Here is an 18,573-nt window from a genome sequence, read left to right as displayed (position 1 = left end):
TACATCCCACTGGATAAACCTGAAAGAACCAAAATCATAGAAGCTGTGTGCTCACCTGGCCATTGGCACCTGGCTGGTAGGGTTTTTGAACTCCCTCTTGCACACCTCTTTGATTTTTACTCTGCTTTTTTGTGACTCCAACCAAGTGGACCAATATTACTGTGACATTCCCCCTGTGCTGGGCCTCTCCTGCTCGTCTACTTGGAGCAGGGAACTGGTGATTCTGGCAGTCGCTGGGGTGCTGGGGAGCGGCGCCTTTGTGCTCACCCTCATCTCTTATCTCTACATCCTCCTGGCCATCCTGGCCACGAACTCCTCCCAGAGCAGGCACAAAGCCTTCTCCACCTGTGCTTCTCACCGGACCGTGGTTTGCCTTTTCTATGGGACCACCATCTGCACCTACGTGCACCCTTCCTCCACCTACTCACCTCAGCGGGATAGGATCGTTTCCATGCTCTATGGAATCCTCACCCCCCTGCTCAACCCCATCATCTACAGCCTGAGGAACAAAGAGTTGAGAAGTGCCCTAAGGAGAGGGATCAGACAGCTGAGAACTGCTGTCACAGCACAACATCTCGCCCAGTCTCGGGCGTCCTCTGCAGCTCCAGCAGTTGGATAGGAACTGCAGCTTGTGACTGACCTTCTAAAAATTAGATGCTGCAAGCCAAACTCAGTTTTGGGGCTCAAAACTCCTCCTCTGGGCTCAAAACTCCTCCTCTGGGCTCCCTTTGCAGTTAGCAGGGAGAACTGTGCACCTCCAGAGGGCCAACTGGATGGCACAGCTTTAGGTCATGGTCACAGCAGGAGAAGACCTCAGCTGGGAAGGGTTTTCTCCCCTGAGCCCAGAGGAAGGTTAGGTGAGAGCACACAGGTGTTGGATGCATATTTTAGAGCCTCAGTGCTGGCGATTGGCGCTGGTGCTCTGTCCTCGGGCGCGGTTCTCAGCACGGCCAGCAGGGGGCGCTGCTGGGCTCCGGTTTCCTCACCGGAGGCCCCGGATCGCGGGAGAAGGTGGAAAATGGAGATTTCCCCCCAACCCGGGAGGGGAAGGGCAAAAGGGGAAAGAAGGGCCCTTTCTTTCCCACTAAACTCACGCTGTCTGCGGCTGGCTGTGGTCAGGACTCCCCCTTTTTCGTCGATGAGCACAAACTCTCCGATGAATTCTGAGCAGATTCAGGTTGCAGACAGAGCAGCGCGCAGGCAAGACGAGGCTGGAGAGCAGCCAGATGACCAGGTCGAGAGCAAAATGGCCTCAGAGCCTTTCCAACAACCCACCCCCGCCTCCGACAAGGGAAAAAGTGAAGTGCCGCTTTCCCAGGAGAGGAGGGGACAAAAACTTCCCACCCCACTGCCCCCAGCCCCATAGAGGGCTATCAGCCTGGAATGTAGTTCTGCCAGCCAGCTCCTTCGGGAGGTAGAAAGGCAGAAAACTGTCCTCCCCATTCAATATCCCTCCCCCACATGCAGCAGGGGAAAGAAAAATTCCTCTTTGGTTTTTTAGAACAAGTAAACCCAGGACACCTGGAGACTGCATTCTATGTTGGCACCTGGAACTTTCACCCTGCTTAGCTCAAGGACAATAATTCCTTTCCAACACAACCATCCCTCCACCCAGTTCAGGCAATTCAGGCTTTCAGTTCAGTGCTGCCTGAAAGACACCCAGTGTTGAGCTCTTTTAGTGCTTCATGACTTCAAGGTCTCCAAGGAACACCTAGGTGACAAGATGCCTCTACCCTGATCAATTCTACAGGGTTTGTGCTTCCATGAGCAGATGGTAGAAACAGAGAGCTTTCCACCCTGTCTGAGGTGGAAATTGGAGATAAAAGTCCTTGATCCCTTTGAAAATGAAATCCCAAATCTATTAAATTAGGGTTTATGGATTAGCCATGAAATCTCACTCCTCTCGCTCTCTCTCCTTGTTGGGTATGTGTTGTTTGCTGGAATCCTCCATTCCCTTTGGACTGAAGAGGAGAAACACCGAGGGTTTCTTTGGCTGCAAAAGGAAGTTTTACACGTCTTCTATGGTCAGAAGATATATATATTAAATATCAGCCCATTAATAAACAGTTGCTGCAGTTTATTCCCCAGAAACACAGGGACAAAAAGTTCTTCCAAATCAAATCCTTCCACAAAATGCATGGTCTTGTGCTTTTTGATTTCTTCCAAACTTATATCTGGAAGCAGAATCAATCATCCTACACACATATTATTTCCAATGCTTTGACAAATTCCCCAAACAGAAAACTTCTGAGAGAAATCCCTTCAGCATGCCCTTGGAGGAATCTCGCTCTCTTTTCCAGGTGCCCTGGAGAGGCTGTGATCATTTATTCCATGAGCATGGACTCCATTCTTGCTTCATAAAGACCTGTGCAGCCTGTTTTTTGCCTGTGGCATAATAATTGGCTCTGTAAAAACCATGGATTTCTCTGGAAGGACAGAGAGTGGGTGAATTGCTGCTACAATGCTGGAGGTAAAGTCTTGACTGCCTTTACCCAGTCTCTGTTAACAATTAAATCAACTTGTGCATGGACAAAATCTTCCACCAATCCCTGCCTGATGGTGCTACCTGCCTGTAGTTTCCCTGGGATGGAGGAGAACTCTGAAAAACTGAGGAAACTCTGAGGTAAGGCAGGAAAATTAAGGATTTGATTCAGAATTTAGTGATAAAAAATGCGGCAAAGAGGAAGAGAAGAGGAGAAAAAGGACAATACATGTTGGAGAACACTTTTACACAGGAATTCATGCAGATTCAATGGCACAAGAGTCTGCAGTTTCAAGTCTGGGTGAAGACTGTAGAGGAATCGAATGTATATCAACAGGATGAGGAACTGAGGGAAGGTTTCAATTACAAGTGTTGGAAATATCTAATCCAGTGGCAATACCTGATCACTGTTCTCCCAGTAACACAGATCCCAAAAAGAGAATATTTCCTGACCAAAGGTAAGCTGCAGACACCTTCCTGGAGTGTATTTCACCTCAGGAGCTGCAGGAGAAGAGACATCTAAAGAAATGAATAAATTCTCTATTACTTAATTACAAGAGGCTGTGGGTTTTTAAATGCTTTCATTTGGTGGTGAGACCTTGTATTAACTGTAGGCTTAGGGTTATTGAGATGAAGTAAGAGTTTGAAATACAGGAAAACTCATCAGTGTGAATAAGGGTACAGGGTTGCAACCATGAGCAGGATATTTGTGAAACATCCATATTTGTGAAATGTCCAAAAATGTCCTTGCACAGATATGGGGCTTGAAACTGGAAGGGAATTGGGTCAAAGGGGAGGTTGTGACAACCTACTTTCTGTAAGGACTTAAGGAAAAAAAACTTATAAGATCTGCTGATGCTTCTTCCAGACATGGAAGAAGTATTTCTGTCATAGCAAGAAAAAAGTCAGCAGTTCTTCCGTTTTTTTCTTTTCCATTTAAATTCAGTGCCAGCACCAGCTTTTTTACATCAGTGTTTATGAAGTGGGAATTGCATCAGGAATTGTTTCACCCTCCATGTGTCTCTGCAGGAATGGAAGGATGGCTGATGAGAACTGCACCGAGGTGCCCCAGTTCACCCTCGCAGGACTCACTCAACATCCACAACTGAAATTCCTCCTCTTTGGGCTCTTCCTGGGCACCTACACGCTGACATTAGTGGGGAACCTGGGCCTGATCGCCCTCATCAGGGTCAGCCCCCGCCTCCACACCCCCATGTACTTTTTCCTCAGTGCCTTGTCCTTCCTGGACATTTGCTACTCCTCCACCATCAGCCCCAGGATGCTGCTGGACCTCCCAGCAGACACCAAAGCTATTTCCTTTGCCGGCTGCCTCGCACAGCTCTACTTCTACGCGGCGTTCTGCGTGACCGAGGTTTACCTGCTGACTGCCATGGCCTACGACCGCTACGACGACTTCTACTGCGACGGGCCACCGCTCTTCCTCGTCGCCTCCACGGACACGCGCCTCAACGAGGCTCTGGTGTTTGTCCTGGCGGGGTTCAACATCGTTGCCACCAGCCTGCTCATCCTCGGCTCCTATGCCTGCGCCGCGGTGGCCGTGGGCAGGATGGGCCCCGGTGCGGGCCGGCGCAAGGCCTGCTCCACCTGCGCCGCCCACCTGGCAGCCCTCGGCATCTTCTACGTGTCTCTCGCCTTTCATTACATGCAGCCCAGCTCAGCCCACTCGCTGAGAAGCAAGAAAGTCACATCTGTCTTCTACACCATCGTAGTGCCCTTGCTGAACCCTGTGGTTTACAGCCTGAGGAACCAGGAGGTGAACAACGCCCTCAGCAGCTCCATCAGGAGGACAATGTACTGATGAAAGACAATCTTATATTGTTTCCCTGGGTTTTTTCTCTTTAAGGAGAATGTCTCATGTAGAGGAGACTGAGGGGAGTCCTCATTGCAGTTACAACTTCCTGGGGAGGGGAAGTGGAGGGGTAGACACTGATCTCTTGTGGTGACCAGGGACAGAACCCAAGGCAATGGCCTGAAGTTGTGTCAGAGGAGCTTTAGGTTGGATGTTAGAAAAAGGTTCTTCCCCCAGAGAGTGGCTGGGCACTGAACAGGCTCCCCAGGGCAGTGGTCACAGCACCAAGGCTGACAGAGCTCAGGGAGTGTTTGGACAATACTCTCCTGCTCATGGTGTGATATGGGAATGGTCCTGTGCAGGGCCAGCAGTTGGACTCCATGATCCTTCCCTTCCAACTCGGCATATTTTTTGATTCTGATTCAGGGAGGTCTTTGAGACTGTTGCCTCCAAGAGCATTTGGTACCTTGTTACAGCTGAAAAATTATTTAGTCTGCTCTCAAAATCTGTCCACTAATAAAGTGTCTCACATACAAACTTCTTGGCCACTTACTCAACCTCGACTCTTACCCTCTACCTGCCATGGGATAGTCATTATGCCACTGGGCAAAGCAAGGGAAAAGGTGTCCAAGAGCCAGAGATGGGGACACTCTGGATCTTCACACACAACCACAGGATGGTGGAAATTTGATGGGATTTCTGGAGATGACCTAGTCCTGCTCAAAGCCAGATCAGCCAGACAGGCTGCCAAGGAGTGAGTCCACTCTGAATAGCTTTAACCAGGGGCACGCCACATCCTTTCTGGGGTTTCAGTCTTGATTGCCTTTATGGAAATAAAGCTTTTTTTTATGTTTCAACTGAGTTGTAGCATCATAGAATCACAGAGTGGTTTGGGTTGGCAGAGACCTTAAAGACCTTTCAACCCCCCTTTCACGTTCCACTAGACCAAGTTGCTCCAAGGCCCATCTAATCTGGCCTGGGACACTTCCAGGGATGGGGCAGCCACTGGGCACTACTGGGAAGACTTTGGTTCCCTTCTCTTTTATCCTCCCTGCAAACAGAGATTTAGAGTCACCAAGAAGTTCCCTCCCTCAGCCTTCTCTTCTCCAGGCTGAACTCCCTCACCTTGGTCCTTCTATGAGAGGTCCTAGTCACTTAATCCCCCTCACTCATCCTGTTCCAGCATGTCCTTGCCTCTCCTGCTCTGAGGAGCTGACACCTGCACACAGCACCCCAGCTGTGGGCTCTGACCTGCAGGCAATGCTTTTCCTAGGGCAGCCCAGGAGGATCTTGACCTTCTTTCACACACGGACTGGCTCATGGGCAGCCCGCTGTCCCAGCAGGTCACACTCCAGCCTTTCCTGCTGCCTGGGGTTATTCCTCCCAGGCTGCAGCACTTTGTTGAATCCCAGGAGGTCACTCCTGACCCATTTCTCCAGCCTTTCCAGGTCTCTCAGTGGCAGCACAACCTGCGTGCAGTGGTTGCATTTCCTATCAAAATACTTGCAGTTACTTAAAACCATCAGCTTTTGGATATTTTAGATCTTCTGGCATCATCTTAAAACCATCACTCTCTTTGGTTAACCAGAACTCTTTACTTTCTTTTCCATTTTTGGTAGGCAATTTGACTGAAAGCTGTATTTCCAGAGTGTTTAGTGAGCATGAAATTTATCATGCAATACTAAATACTTTCAAAGTCAAGATAAAATATAACGTTTTACTAATTCTCAACAAACTTATGTTATATATCTCAATATTTTGGCTGAATGCTGCACTAACTCATTTGTTGGCCACCTCTAGACCCCAAGATAGTCACCGTGTAACTTCATATCCTTCCCTGAATACACTTTTCTGTGTACATAAAATACACATTAAATGAGCTGTTTAAATTCATCTTCTGAGTCTGTCCTTAATGTAAATTTTCTTCTCTAGATTCTATTAAAAAGCAGAGGTGCTTTTTCCCTTTGCTTAGCTCAGCACAGAACATGAAACAGTGGCCAAGGACAGAACTTGGGGCTTTTTATTTCCTTTTGGACATTTCTTTCGATGGAGATAGTCTGAATTCCATCAGATGCCCTATTGCTCAGCCTCTCCTCAGGTGTGATTCCCCAGCACTACCTCAGGATGTGGATTCCCTTGTTGTCCTTGGTGTTCCTTGACTGGTTCCAGGTCACACTGAGGAGCTCACACCACCCCCCACCCCACTGCTGATACAGGCGGGTGCCAAGAAGTTCTCCAAGAGAAATAAGCTGCTGATGTCCCTTTCCCTCACCCAAAGGCAGAAGTCAGGAACTTCAGGCTGTGGAGAAGTTGTCACAAACTAAAGTGCTCTACAAGTTCTTCTTTCCTTTAACAAGGAGGAAAGTTTCCTTCTCCTTAGTGTCTGTGAACTTGTGCCCAGGGCCTTGTTAGAAGGAAGAAGTAGGTCTGCCATGAGCTTCCTTAGAGGGTTTCAAGATCTTTAGAGGCTTCTTCAGGATGCCCAGAAGGGCTTGTTAAGCTGAAGACCCTTGGGTGGCTGCTCCCAGGGGAGGGCCTTGTTTTGGGAAGGGTAATTTGGGATGGAAATAGATGTAATGACTGAGCTGGTGTTGGAGTTTGGGTCTGCTGAGGCTTCCAGTGGCTCATGCTTTGACTTTTGCCTCCACCTGCTGCTGGAGGAGGCCTCTTCTTGATATTTTAGTTTTGCTTTCTCTTCCCTATCTTTGATTCATGGGAAGAATGTTTTTTAAAAACTAAACACTCCTGTAGGTGTGGTGGGAGTCAGGGTTGGTCCAGGACAAGGTTGGTGTCTGGCTCTGGACAAACTTCCCTTTTCCTCTCTCACTTTGTGCTGATCATTTTTCCATTTCTCCTTGTATTTGCCCACTAAGGGCTTCATCTATCCAAGGGGTCACCTTACACTGTCCCAAAGAGATTTTTCAGGAGATGCAGACTTGCCCAGCACACAGCCCACCAGGTCCAAACTTACTTCTGGGCATCATTCAAGGCTAATTAATTAATTCATGTTCCTGGGAGGTGGCTGGAGGCTGCTGGTCTGGGATAGCACCAAACAGCAGGACTATCTGACCCTCCCATTCTGATTGTTATCCCAACTCCCATTTTCACCTGAAATATCACCAGGCTGTTGTTCTTCAGGTTAAAATGCTAAAGAAGATATTGGAGCCATTTTGAGTCTAACTCGGCTCAATTTTCAGGATCCATCTATTATTTAGTTTCACTTTTAGCTTCCACTCTCCATAACACTATTTATTATTTTGATTTCAGACAGACCAAGACGTAGACTAAACTAGGTGGCTTAACATCCACAGAAAAAAATAAAAGAGAAAAATATACCACCTACTTGATCCCATACTTTTACCTTTTACCCTCATGAAAACAAAATTCCCATGTTAAAATGGTGGGGGGAAATGGAGTGCCACACAGAGATAAGAACAATTGGTTTTCCATAAGATGGGACTGGTGGCTGTTTCTCAGCTGGAAACCACTCAGGAACACTCCTTTTACCAGAGATGCTGAAAGCCAAATGGAGCTGGATGGAGAGATGCCTAAGGATGGATATCAGCTTGTGTGCAACTCCAAATCCTGGATGCCTTTTTAAACAGGCATCTGAATCCATGTGACCAACCTTGAGTGCAATTGCCAAGCTGTGAGCAGATGGGAGATTTTGATGCTTCTCCTGTCTTGCAAAGCTGCAAAGGTTGCAATATCAAGTCTAACTCTGCTGTGCTTCAACCCCTCCCACCCACCAAAGCCCTGTGCTCCCAAGATGAACTTTCAACCCAAACCATGACAGGATTCTCTGACCTTCAGGCAGGATAAAGAGCTGCTACCCCTTTCTGGAGCAAGGTGCTTAACCCTAAGTTTTCCTCAAAACCAAGACATGCTCTTTCCTTGTGCCCAACAGCCTGGAACACTAGAAAGAGGGAACTCTGTCAGTCAGCCATGATTTTCTTTGCCAGAGCTGGAAAAATTGAACAGAAAATACTCATCCAGGTTCTGATCCTCTTTCTCTGAAGGTCTGTTTTTGGCTGCTCTCACAAATGGATATCCCTGGGCCTGTCTCTCACCACAGAGCTCTTCTCATATTCTTAGCAGTGGGACTGCCCTGTTGGAACAGGGGGATGGAAATACAGACAGCACCATCATCCAAATAAATGGAGGAAAAATCTATTTTTATTACGAAATCCTCCTATGAATCCTCCTCTCTGCATTTACACTTTGCATTTGCCACTGAAAATCAGGTTTCACCTATTATTTGGCTGATCTCATACAACTAGTGAGGGATGGAAAGGAACCATTTTATGTATCTGTTCCTAAATATAAAGGATTCCTGAAATTCTCGACGTGCTTTCAAAAAAGAAAGGGTGTTTTTCCTTACACAAAATCCAAATATTAATGTGTGGGTTGCAAGCAGGACTGGTTTTCCTCTCTCTTTTTTGTATGGTGCTGCCAGATATGAAAATACACAACATGAAAGAGGTTGTAAATTATTTACTTTTCTCTAAAAATACTATCCACTTGTGGAATTCAGGCTGGGCTCTAGTTCTGGCTTTAAAATTTCCAAGATTCTGGGAATCAAAAAAAGTTACACTCAGTGTTTCAGTGCCATTTTGTCTTCCCTTTCCCCGATATTTTTTAATTCTTTATACAAAAGACAGAATGAGAGAATCAAGGCACCTTGTGCAGAGAGAGACTTGGTCCTCTTTGTAGTTCCCCTTTAAGTACTCGGCTTTAAGCAACTTTCAACTGAAGGAGGGAGGGTTTAGATCAGATATTGGGAAGAAATCCTTCCCTGTGAGGGTGGGGAGGCCCTGGCACAGGTTGCCCAGAGAAGCTGTGGCTGCCCCATCCCTGGAAGTGTCCAAGACGGGGTTGGACAAGGCTCGGACCAACCTGGGATAGTGGGAGGTGTCCCTGCCCACAGCAGGGGAGTTGGAAAATTATGGTCCCTCAGGTCCCTTCCAAACCACTCTGGGATTCTCTCATTCTATGAATACCAAAGTGCAAGTTAATTCCAGTCCATATTCTCATTATTTCATCTGAAGATATTTTTACATCCCTGACAGTCTTCTCTATTGGATCATTAAGAAGCATTTTAATTAATTAACACTCTACAGTCATCTGAGATTCTTGATTAATACTAGAGAAGTGATTAATACAGGCATGTGCCTGCTCCCTGAAATCATAACTGGGTCAGAAAAGACACACAGTCCTCTCCAGAACTCAGAGAAGCAATGTCCCCATGAGCCTACACAGAGATGTTTGTGCTCTGGATCCTTCTAGAATCTGAGGGATTATTTCTCTACATGTCAGGAATTTAAGTTTAGACAAGTAACTTTTAATTCTTTGCGTGATGAAACCCATACTAAGAATATCAAAGGAAAGAGCAGAGATATAAATAATCATCCAAACATGGTAGTTTTCCCCTCTTCTCCTCTCAAACCAGAGCATCTATCACATCTCTCTTATGTGTCATAGTTTAGCCTCTGCCCAGAGCTTGGGAAGGTCCAAACACACCTATCACTGGCCACTAGAAACCTCTGTGGAGCTTTCCCATCTCTCCATAGACACTTTGTTGAAATGGGAGAAATAAACATCAGTTCTCCCGTGGTATTTTGCTTTCTCCCACATGTAAGTCCTCAAGTATGTGATACAAACATTTATGTGCCCTCCACTGCAGACATAAACTAGGTGGAAGGAAGGAAAAGGCAAAAAAATGCAAATAAAGCTTCTTAGTTGGAGAATAATATATATATATATTTAATATTTATGGAATGGTTGGGGTTGGAAGGGATTTTAAAGACCATCTAGTTCCAACTCCCCCACTAGAAGGTCAAGTCAATTAATATCAACTCTCCTATGAAAGAACCAGGATTATCTCCTATTTTATCAACTAAATTTGTATGAAGGGAAGAGATCAACTGCCTGCTTAATATAAGTAACAAAGTAACAAGTTAAACTGCTATAAATCTGTGTATAATTTCTGTATTATATTGGGACTAGAACCAGCACCTTTAATTTGATAGGACCATAATCACATCGCCAAAAGTTCTAATGACTGCTGGAATTCCATTTTCTAAATTCTCACAGTCATTTGGAGGTGCATTTAAAATTTTTCAATTTTAATTTTTTTTTTTTTTCAATTTCTAAGGACATTTTAAAAGTCTTTGCTTCAATATAGCAGTGGCCTTGTATCCATGACTCCAGATCATGGGCTGAGAATCCAATCTGCTTCAAGGTCCATCCTCACTTTTAGCAATGTGTTGATGCTTTAAAAACCACACTTTATGGGTCTCTAGTCACGATCTTTAGAGCACATAATTTCATTTAAATACTTCCATGCTGAGAAAACACCAGGAACACTTTAATTGGTTGTTCTTCTCTTCCCTCGAGAACCTCATGGTCTCCTGTATCCAAAAGGAAGATATAAAACCTGTGACATCCCCCAAAAGAAGCATTTCCTGCATCCAGGAAAAAAAAAAACCTCAAATATTTCTCTAGTAGGTGAGTCTCCAGATGAGTAAAATTTCCTTCCATTCAAGAAGTTGTTTCTTAGTCTTGTTGACTGTGTGAATTTTGGATCCATCAAAGGAAAAGATTGCTGCATCACCATGCAACAAAATAAAGAATAAATACTAATATACCTTTAAAAAGGGGGAAATTTTTGTGGGTTTTTTTTTAAATTATTATTTTTTTGTCTAAATTTTTATCTGGGGACTGAAATTTCTTGCAGGTCTTCATCAGAGACCACTGGCTTTTTAGCAGCTGCTCGAGCTTCTGTGAGTTCATTTCAGAGCATGATCAAGAGGTGACAATAAGGAGAAACAGCCACGTGTACATAACCAAGGGATATTTTGGGGGGTTGAAATCTTCTATTTTTGGTCTTTCACCAGGAATCTTTCAAATTGCCTGTGGTGGTGTCAAAATCAATGGTAATGTAACAGGATCTTTTGGCTAAAAATAAACCTCAATTGAATGTTTGTGGAACTTGTCACCTTATTCTAGGAATCAACTGAGGGATCTGTGTCCTGACCTGAGTCACTCCAGATATTTTAGGGAGTAAATGGTCATTTCTAGAAAATCATTGAGATTTTAGGATGCACTAAGCCTTCTCCAAAGCTTGAAAAACAAGATCAAAGCTGCCAAAAATGGGATTCACCTGACTTAGGGGTAATCATCCAAAATTCTGGAATTTATATTGGTCATCCAGACTTCCTCACACCAACCTTTACAAAGCAAAATGCAGGTGAGATTTGTTGTAACTAGTGTCTGCGAACACCTTTGGAATCTAAAATCCTCCTTTCTGGAACCACTTAGTATCCTCTCCTGGAGGAAGCATCTTAAATTATAATTATTTTATTTTGGCAACATAGACATTTCTGGTTTGTCTGTGCCTTTGTCCACATAACATTGATATTTACAGAATTATTTAACTGCATTAACAGTTCTTTTATTAGATGTCCTTCTGTAATCCTTATTTTTCCTGTAAAGGTGAGCAAGATTTATCTGCCCTGTGTAGAATTCATACTGGCATCAGCAGAAATGTGTATTAACTTTCTCAAAATTAAAATTATGGTTTTTTTCTTGAAATATTAAATTGATATCCAGAATTCGTTTTCTAGCAGACTGAGTCCAATTCAAATTCAATTAATAATTTCAGGTAAAAAAAAACAAAAGGTGGGGAAAACTGCTTGGAAATCCTAAAAATATTTAAGTTTGAATATTTAAAAACAATCTTCATTACTTGCTTTTCATTAACTGCTTAAGAATTAATCAGTCTTGGGAAAATAAACCCACAATATATTTGTAGGAAATCCTAGAATGACATGTGATATTTCACTTTAAACTCAATGTTTCCTGTTTGTTCCAAACTTATTATTTCTTTTTTTCTAAAAAAGCCTTCACCAAGAAAGGACACAGAGTCTTTTCTATACCTCTGGTGTGGGTTTATGTGGATGGTTTCTATACACTATGGCCTAGATCTTATAAAATCCCACCCGAGCTCCTATTTCATAGATACTAAAGGAATATACAGGAAGGAATTCCACATTTAAAATGTGTCTCTAAAGCTCTCTTTGTCCTCCTAAGCTTTCCTTTCAATGGGCATCATCCAAACCATTGGTTTCCCCTCTGATTTGGGCAAGGTGCCTGAATTTCCACCATTTTTTCCTGTGCAGGATGTGACACCTTTGTGCCTTGACATCCACCAGGACTGAGTCAGCCCCTGACAAATCTTTTGTGCACAAAGCCAAACACAAGAGAATGAAATGCCTGAAGGAAACTGCACTGCCCTGACTGAGTTCATTCTCCTGGGTTTCACAGACTGGCCTGAGATGGAGATTCCTTTGTTTGGGCTCTTCCTGCTCATCTACGGCACCATTTCGGTGGGGAACATCAGCCTCATGACACTCGTCTGGCTCAGTGCCTGCCTTCACACCCACATGTATTATTTCCTGAGCAGTTTATCCTTCCTAGACTCAGTTGTTCCTCTGCCATCACTCCCAAGATGCTGGTGAACCTCTTGGCCCAGCATAAAGCCATTTCTTTCCGTGGCTGTGGGATGCAGATGTTCCTCTTTGCTGCCTCCACTGAGTGACTCGTTTTGGCCGCCATGGCCTACGACAGCTACGTGGCCGTTTGTCAGCCTCTCCTCTACTCTGAGGCCATGTCCCACAGGATCTGCACCTCCATGGTGGCTGGGGCGTTCCTCAGCAGGGGTCTGACCTCGCTGGTCCACACCTGCCTCGCATTCTCGCTGCCGTTCTGCGGCTCCAGATGGATCAACCATTTCTGCGACATCCCGCTGCTGCTGGAGATCTCCCGCTCTGACACATGCCTCAGTGAGGTCCTGCTCGTCACCCTGTGTGGCTTCATCCAGACCAGCACCTTCCTGAGCATCGCTGTGTCCCACATCTGCATCCTCAGCACCATATTCCGCATCCAGGTGGCTGAGAGTAGGTACAAAGCCTTCTACATCTGCAGCTCCCACCTGACGGCCATCGCGTTGTTCTATGGCTCCCTCCTCTTCACCTATTTAAAGACCAGCTCCAACCACTCCTCCTGGGACACGGACAAAGTAGTGTCTGCATTTTACACTCTTGTCTTTCCCATGATGAACCCCCTGATTTACAGCCTGAGGAACAAAGAAATGAAGGATGCCCTGAGGAGAACAGTGGAGAGGAGGGTCTTTTCTCAGGGATTTTCTTAGAGTGTGTTTCTGGTCCAAAACACAATAAAAGCACCAGTGATGGGAACCATTTGGCTAAATGTAGGTGAGTCGTTAGGAATATCTGCATCAGGGTTTGCTTCCCAGGTCCATTTGGTAAACACTGGGAAAAAGCAGTCAACTGAGAAGGTGATTCACCTTATCAAACAGAAGCTCAGGTCAGGCGGATCCCATCCCAGAAGGATCCAGTGAGTGACAACCCTGGAACTACATGGTCTTTAAAGTCCCTTCCAACCCAAACAATCCCAGTATTCCATGATCTCTTTCTCCTCACTGTCCATAACGGGTCTATCCCAAATGCAGAAGAAAGTTATATTTTTGCAGATTACAATTACCGAAACAACTCTTCACCAAGATGTTTGAAAGTCCAATTAAAACAATTATTACATATGGGTGTGATTCTCTGTATTAAATCTGGAAAGCTAAAAGCTTTTCTACAGGGAAAATACTTCCCTTATTTGACAGCCAGTTCTGCCATACCCGCTACAGAGAAAGGAGTCTCTTATTTATTTATTTATCTATTCATTTATTTATTTGTGTTACCATATTTTTGTGGCTGGACTTGTTCAGATTTCACTAGGCACCTCCCTGCCTGTTCTGCTCCCCCCAGACATTTTTCATGCTTGTTCTCCTCCTGTGTTCTTGACAGTTTTACTACTCACATGTATTTTTCCATCATCTCTTTCTGCCTGCAGACCACAAGCCCTTGTTTCCCTTCCCACAGCATAATTAGGTTTTTATTTCTGCCTAATTGTGTTATGAAATGCTTGTTGGTGGTTATGGGCCTGGCACTGTTACAAAACACACGCACTGATATCAAGACAAACTTTTGTAGTGCACCCGTGTCTGGATTCAGTATAAACAAGTATTAATTGTATCCTGGTACAACATGGGTGTGGTACTTCTGCTTTGTCTGCACAGAATTCCTGACATTTCAGCACTGAACCCTTTTTTGGTAGATTTTCCACCTGCTGATGTCTGTAGAAGCCCTTCTAGTTGCCCTTGACTGCTCCTTGTCACTCTAACCTGCAGTTAAACAACAAGTTTCCTAATCCCATCCTTTCCAAGCCCACGGAATGCTCCCCACTGACAGAGGCAGTGTTAGATGGGATATTTGGAAGGAATTCTTCCCCGTGAGGGTGGTGAGGCCCTGGCACAAGTTTTCCAGAAAAACTGTGGCTGCCCCATCCCTGGAAGTGTTCAAGGCCAAGTTGGACAGGGCTTGGAGCAACCTGGTCTGGTGGAAGGTGTCCCTGCCCATGGCAGGGGAGTGGAATTCTATGATCTTTAAGGTCCCTTCCAACCCAAACCATTCTGAGATTCTGGGATTCAATGATAATCAAGACTTCGTCTTACGAACAGTGAAAACGGTAATTTCGCAGGCTAGCAACCTCAGAGGAAGCAAAACCTTCCTCCTATGGATTGAAAACATCTCTGTAACCCTCCCCTGTTATGTTCTTCCCAGCTTTCAGCTCCCTGGGCCGAGTGTCCAAGGTCCAACTCTGGGATGGCCCAACTGCGTAACTGTGGCTCAGGCTGCTGAGAAACCGGGCTGTGGGAAAAGCTGTGAGATCGTGGAACCATTAAGAATGGGAAAGACTTCTGAAATCGAGTCCAAACGTTAATCCAGCACTAACCATGCGTCCTAAGTGCCGTGTCCCAGTAGGGAGTTACGAGTACTGTCAGTGGCAGAGTTGGAGCTGTGAGTGGCTCACAGAGCCAGAAGGACACGTAACAGCAGGGAAATTATTACACCGGAAAATGATTGTCATTGCGCAGGGAAAATAATCGGGAATAGTCTGACCGCGCTGCCGGAGGCGGTGTCAGCACCAGTGATGTCATCGCAGCGCGACGGCGATGCCCGATCCCCACGGCGATGCCCGATCCCCACAGCGCTGCATCCCGGCGGAGGGGCCCCGCCGGGCCCCGGGAGCGGCGATGGCGGGGGTACCGCTGAGCGCTCCCGCCGCGCCGGAGGGACTACACCTCCCAGCGTGCCCCGCGGCGGCGGAGCGCGCCTCCTCCCGCAGCGCCCCCTGTCGGCTGCGGGTGTCAGCGCAGCGGGGGCGCCCCCGCGTGGCGGCTCGGCCCGGCCGGGACAAACCGGGACAAACCGGGACAAACCCGCACAAACCCGCACCTCCACGGTGTGGACGTGCTGCTCGGAGCGGTTCTGCCACGGGAGAGAAGATTCCAGTGGGTTGTGACACAGCCTCAGGAAGCAGAGCGGATGTGTGTGAAGACCGACAGAGTGGGAAGGACTTCTAGGAAAAGGAGTTTTCCCATGACAGGATCGGGCTGGTGTGTGAGCTGTGCCCACGGAATGGCACTGGGAGGCACCACTGGCAGCTTTGTTGTCCTTCCACCGTCCCCCAAATTCTATTAAGCTTCTGCGTTCGAGGTTGGAATGGGAGGAAGAGTGCTGGGAGTTGTGACCAGCTTCCCAGTGTTCTAATTCTTGACTGTAATCCTGGTGCTGGAAGAAGATGGGAATGTTAACAAAGTTTCAGGAATCCTCCTAGAGAGAGCTGTAAAGGACAGCATCCTTCACAAGGCAACTGGACTGAAATTAGAGCTGAAATTAAAGCTAATTAACATTCCTTTGTCTCCTGATTTCTAGTATAACACAAGTTTTCAAAGGGGAGAAAAATATGGCGTTTAAAACTTGTCCTTGGCAAATGAATCGTGACTTTGTTAATTTGGTTATTGTAGATATCAGGCAAAGCACATTGCCTGAGAATGAATTGTTATCTCATTCTCAGTAAGGAAGATGAGTAAAAGTCATGTGCTGGTCAGGAAGAGATTCTTCCCCCACTTCCCAATTCCCAATCCAACCCTCAGGGTTTGGTTGCTTTCTTAGGTGTTGTTGCTCAATCCTGATCCTCCCACCTGACAGGAAAGCAGAAACTCACTGAAACAGAGAGATGGTGCTGGCTATGGCTGAGGGTGATATGGGGAAAGGGGTAGAACTATCTCCTCCCAATTACTTCTGGAAAAAGCCACTTCTTAAGGCCCTGGAATAAGAAGAGAAAGTTTCCAGTTGATCTAAAGTAACGGTGGTGTCACTTTCTCTTCCCATTCCTCAGCCTCTCCGTGCACCGGTGGTTCTTATGCTGGATGTGGCTGTGGAAACACAGATTCTCAGTCCCCTTCCTCTTTTTTTTTTCCAGTCTCTGCAATTCCCAGCTGCTTCCCAGCTTGTCATCCTTGTTATTACAGGTCTCTCTGTGGCTGTGGTGTGACTGTGGGGCAGTTTAGGTTGAAGTAGTTTGGGAAGTACTCTTTTCTTTTGATTGAGCTGCTTTTCTGGCCTCTGGAATACAGCAAGAAAGTAGTGAACCCTCCCATTCCCACCTGATGAATTTTGTGATGTCACAGCCTTACAAGGAGTTCTAATCTGGTGATGCAAAGGACAAGGGCTTCCAGTAGAAAACTTTGGAAGTGGATCTTCTTTCCTTTCCTAGGCTGACAGAGACGGTCCTCCATGTTCCTCTTGAAGTTTAAGGGGGGGGGGTGTTGGAGCCTGGTGACTCCAGAGTACATGAGAGTAAATATAGGCAGGGAAAAAGGCTGGAATTGCCTTTTTCAGGCACTCCCCACTGCTAGTTGAACCTGGCTGAGGCAGGGATGCAGGCGCCTAGGAATTCCAAGAAAAAGCTTTTTCGTGTGGTCATGCTGAGCCTGCTGGTCTCTGCTAAACAAAATTTCCTAGATTAAGTAACAATGCTGCAATTCTGGCTTCTTTTTCTTCCCAATCAGGAACTCTTGTTTTACTTGGTGACCTAAGAAATGCCTACGTGGTTTCGCCTTGGAGCTGCTCCCTCCCTCAGGCTGTTGTTTTAGCTGATGTCAGCCTGTTGCTCAACCTGCACCTCCTGACTGCAGAAATGCTTTCTAAGAGAACCCTTTTGGGCCTGACTGAACATCCTCACTGCTCCCAGGATTCCTGGCATCTCAACCAAATCCTGGCAGTTCCCCCTTTGCGCTTGAGTCGCTGGCTGAGGAGTGGCTGGCTGAGCTCCTCCATGTGTCTCATGACCCTGGAGCTTTTAGATCCATCCATTGGCCAAGCCAGCCCTAGAAACTGGCCAAAAATGCTGTTTTCTGCCGGTCTCTGCCTGCAGAGACCCTGGTGAACACTCTAAGGGTGGCTGGAGACAGGGAAAGGAGACAGACAAGGCATGTGGGTGGAGAATTCAGTCTCCCCTTTTTGGCAGCCTCGAGTCGTGGGAATGTTTCAGCTGCAAGGTGCAGCTTTACACTGAACCTGCTGCTCCCCTGAGGGTTGTGTCCCTTCACAGTGGCTTTTAGAAGGAACCAGGAGCACCAAACACAAAGCAAGGAAGGGCCTGGCCTGTGCTAAACAAGTGTGGAGCGGAAATCTTGGGTTTTTTCTTGTCAGACTGGAAAGTTCCTGATTTGAGTAGTTTCAGTCTTGGTCATCACTGCCTATTTAGACAGGTTTTGGGCAGTGTGGCCATGCATGACTGAGCAAGCTACTCATAGAGCAACTGGGTGGAAGAACTGATTCCTTAGACCAGGTAGAGCATTCCTCTGGCTGCCTTAAACCTGAAATGAAGGTGGCTGCTGTCCAAGGGCAGTCTGAGAGCTTTGCTACCACATAAAACTGATAATTTTAGTGGGAGCATCTTCCCAGCATTCTGACCATGACCCCAGGTCAGCAAGACCTGGTGGCCAAGGTTTAAGAGCTGGTGGTCTGCCTGGAGTTAATGGTTCTGCCCAGTCTGAAACAGCCAGATGTGATTGCTGAGGAGTCCATATGTTCCTGTGGCTGCCCTTCCCTGTTATCTCCCTGCCCGGATGGAGCAGGGGTCCTGCTCTGTCACTGTTTTATTGGCTGCTGGAATGCTGATATCTGTGGGCTTGGCCCAACATCTGCAAAGTTAAAGACAACGACTTAATCCAACCTATTTATTACTATCATGGTCAGGCCTTGCTCTAATAGAGACTTATTTTTTCCTGTTTTATTTCTCTCTTCTAATTTTATGGCTTTTTTTTTTTCCCCCACAAATGCCGGTGGAATAAGTTTGA

The 18,573-nt window shown here is 46.2% G+C and overlaps 1 protein-coding gene across 1 annotated transcript; it reads left to right on the top strand.

The window, feature by feature from the left end:
• Positions 1–3,521: 3,521 nt before the first annotated feature.
• Positions 3,522–13,503, top strand: LOC116788026 (olfactory receptor 5AS1-like). The gene is given in 3 exon segments (XM_032690289.1): positions 3,522–4,297; positions 12,544–12,770; positions 12,773–13,503. Coding segments are annotated over 3 exon segments (1,734 nt in total).
• The last annotated feature ends 5,070 nt before the right edge of the window (positions 13,504–18,573 follow it).

Source organism: Chiroxiphia lanceolata, chromosome 6 (genome assembly GCF_009829145.1).
Source record: "Chiroxiphia lanceolata isolate bChiLan1 chromosome 6, bChiLan1.pri, whole genome shotgun sequence".
In the NCBI taxonomy this organism is placed as follows: Eukaryota; Metazoa; Chordata; class Aves; order Passeriformes; family Pipridae; genus Chiroxiphia; species Chiroxiphia lanceolata.
This window is presented reverse-complemented; position numbering and strand designations above follow the sequence as displayed.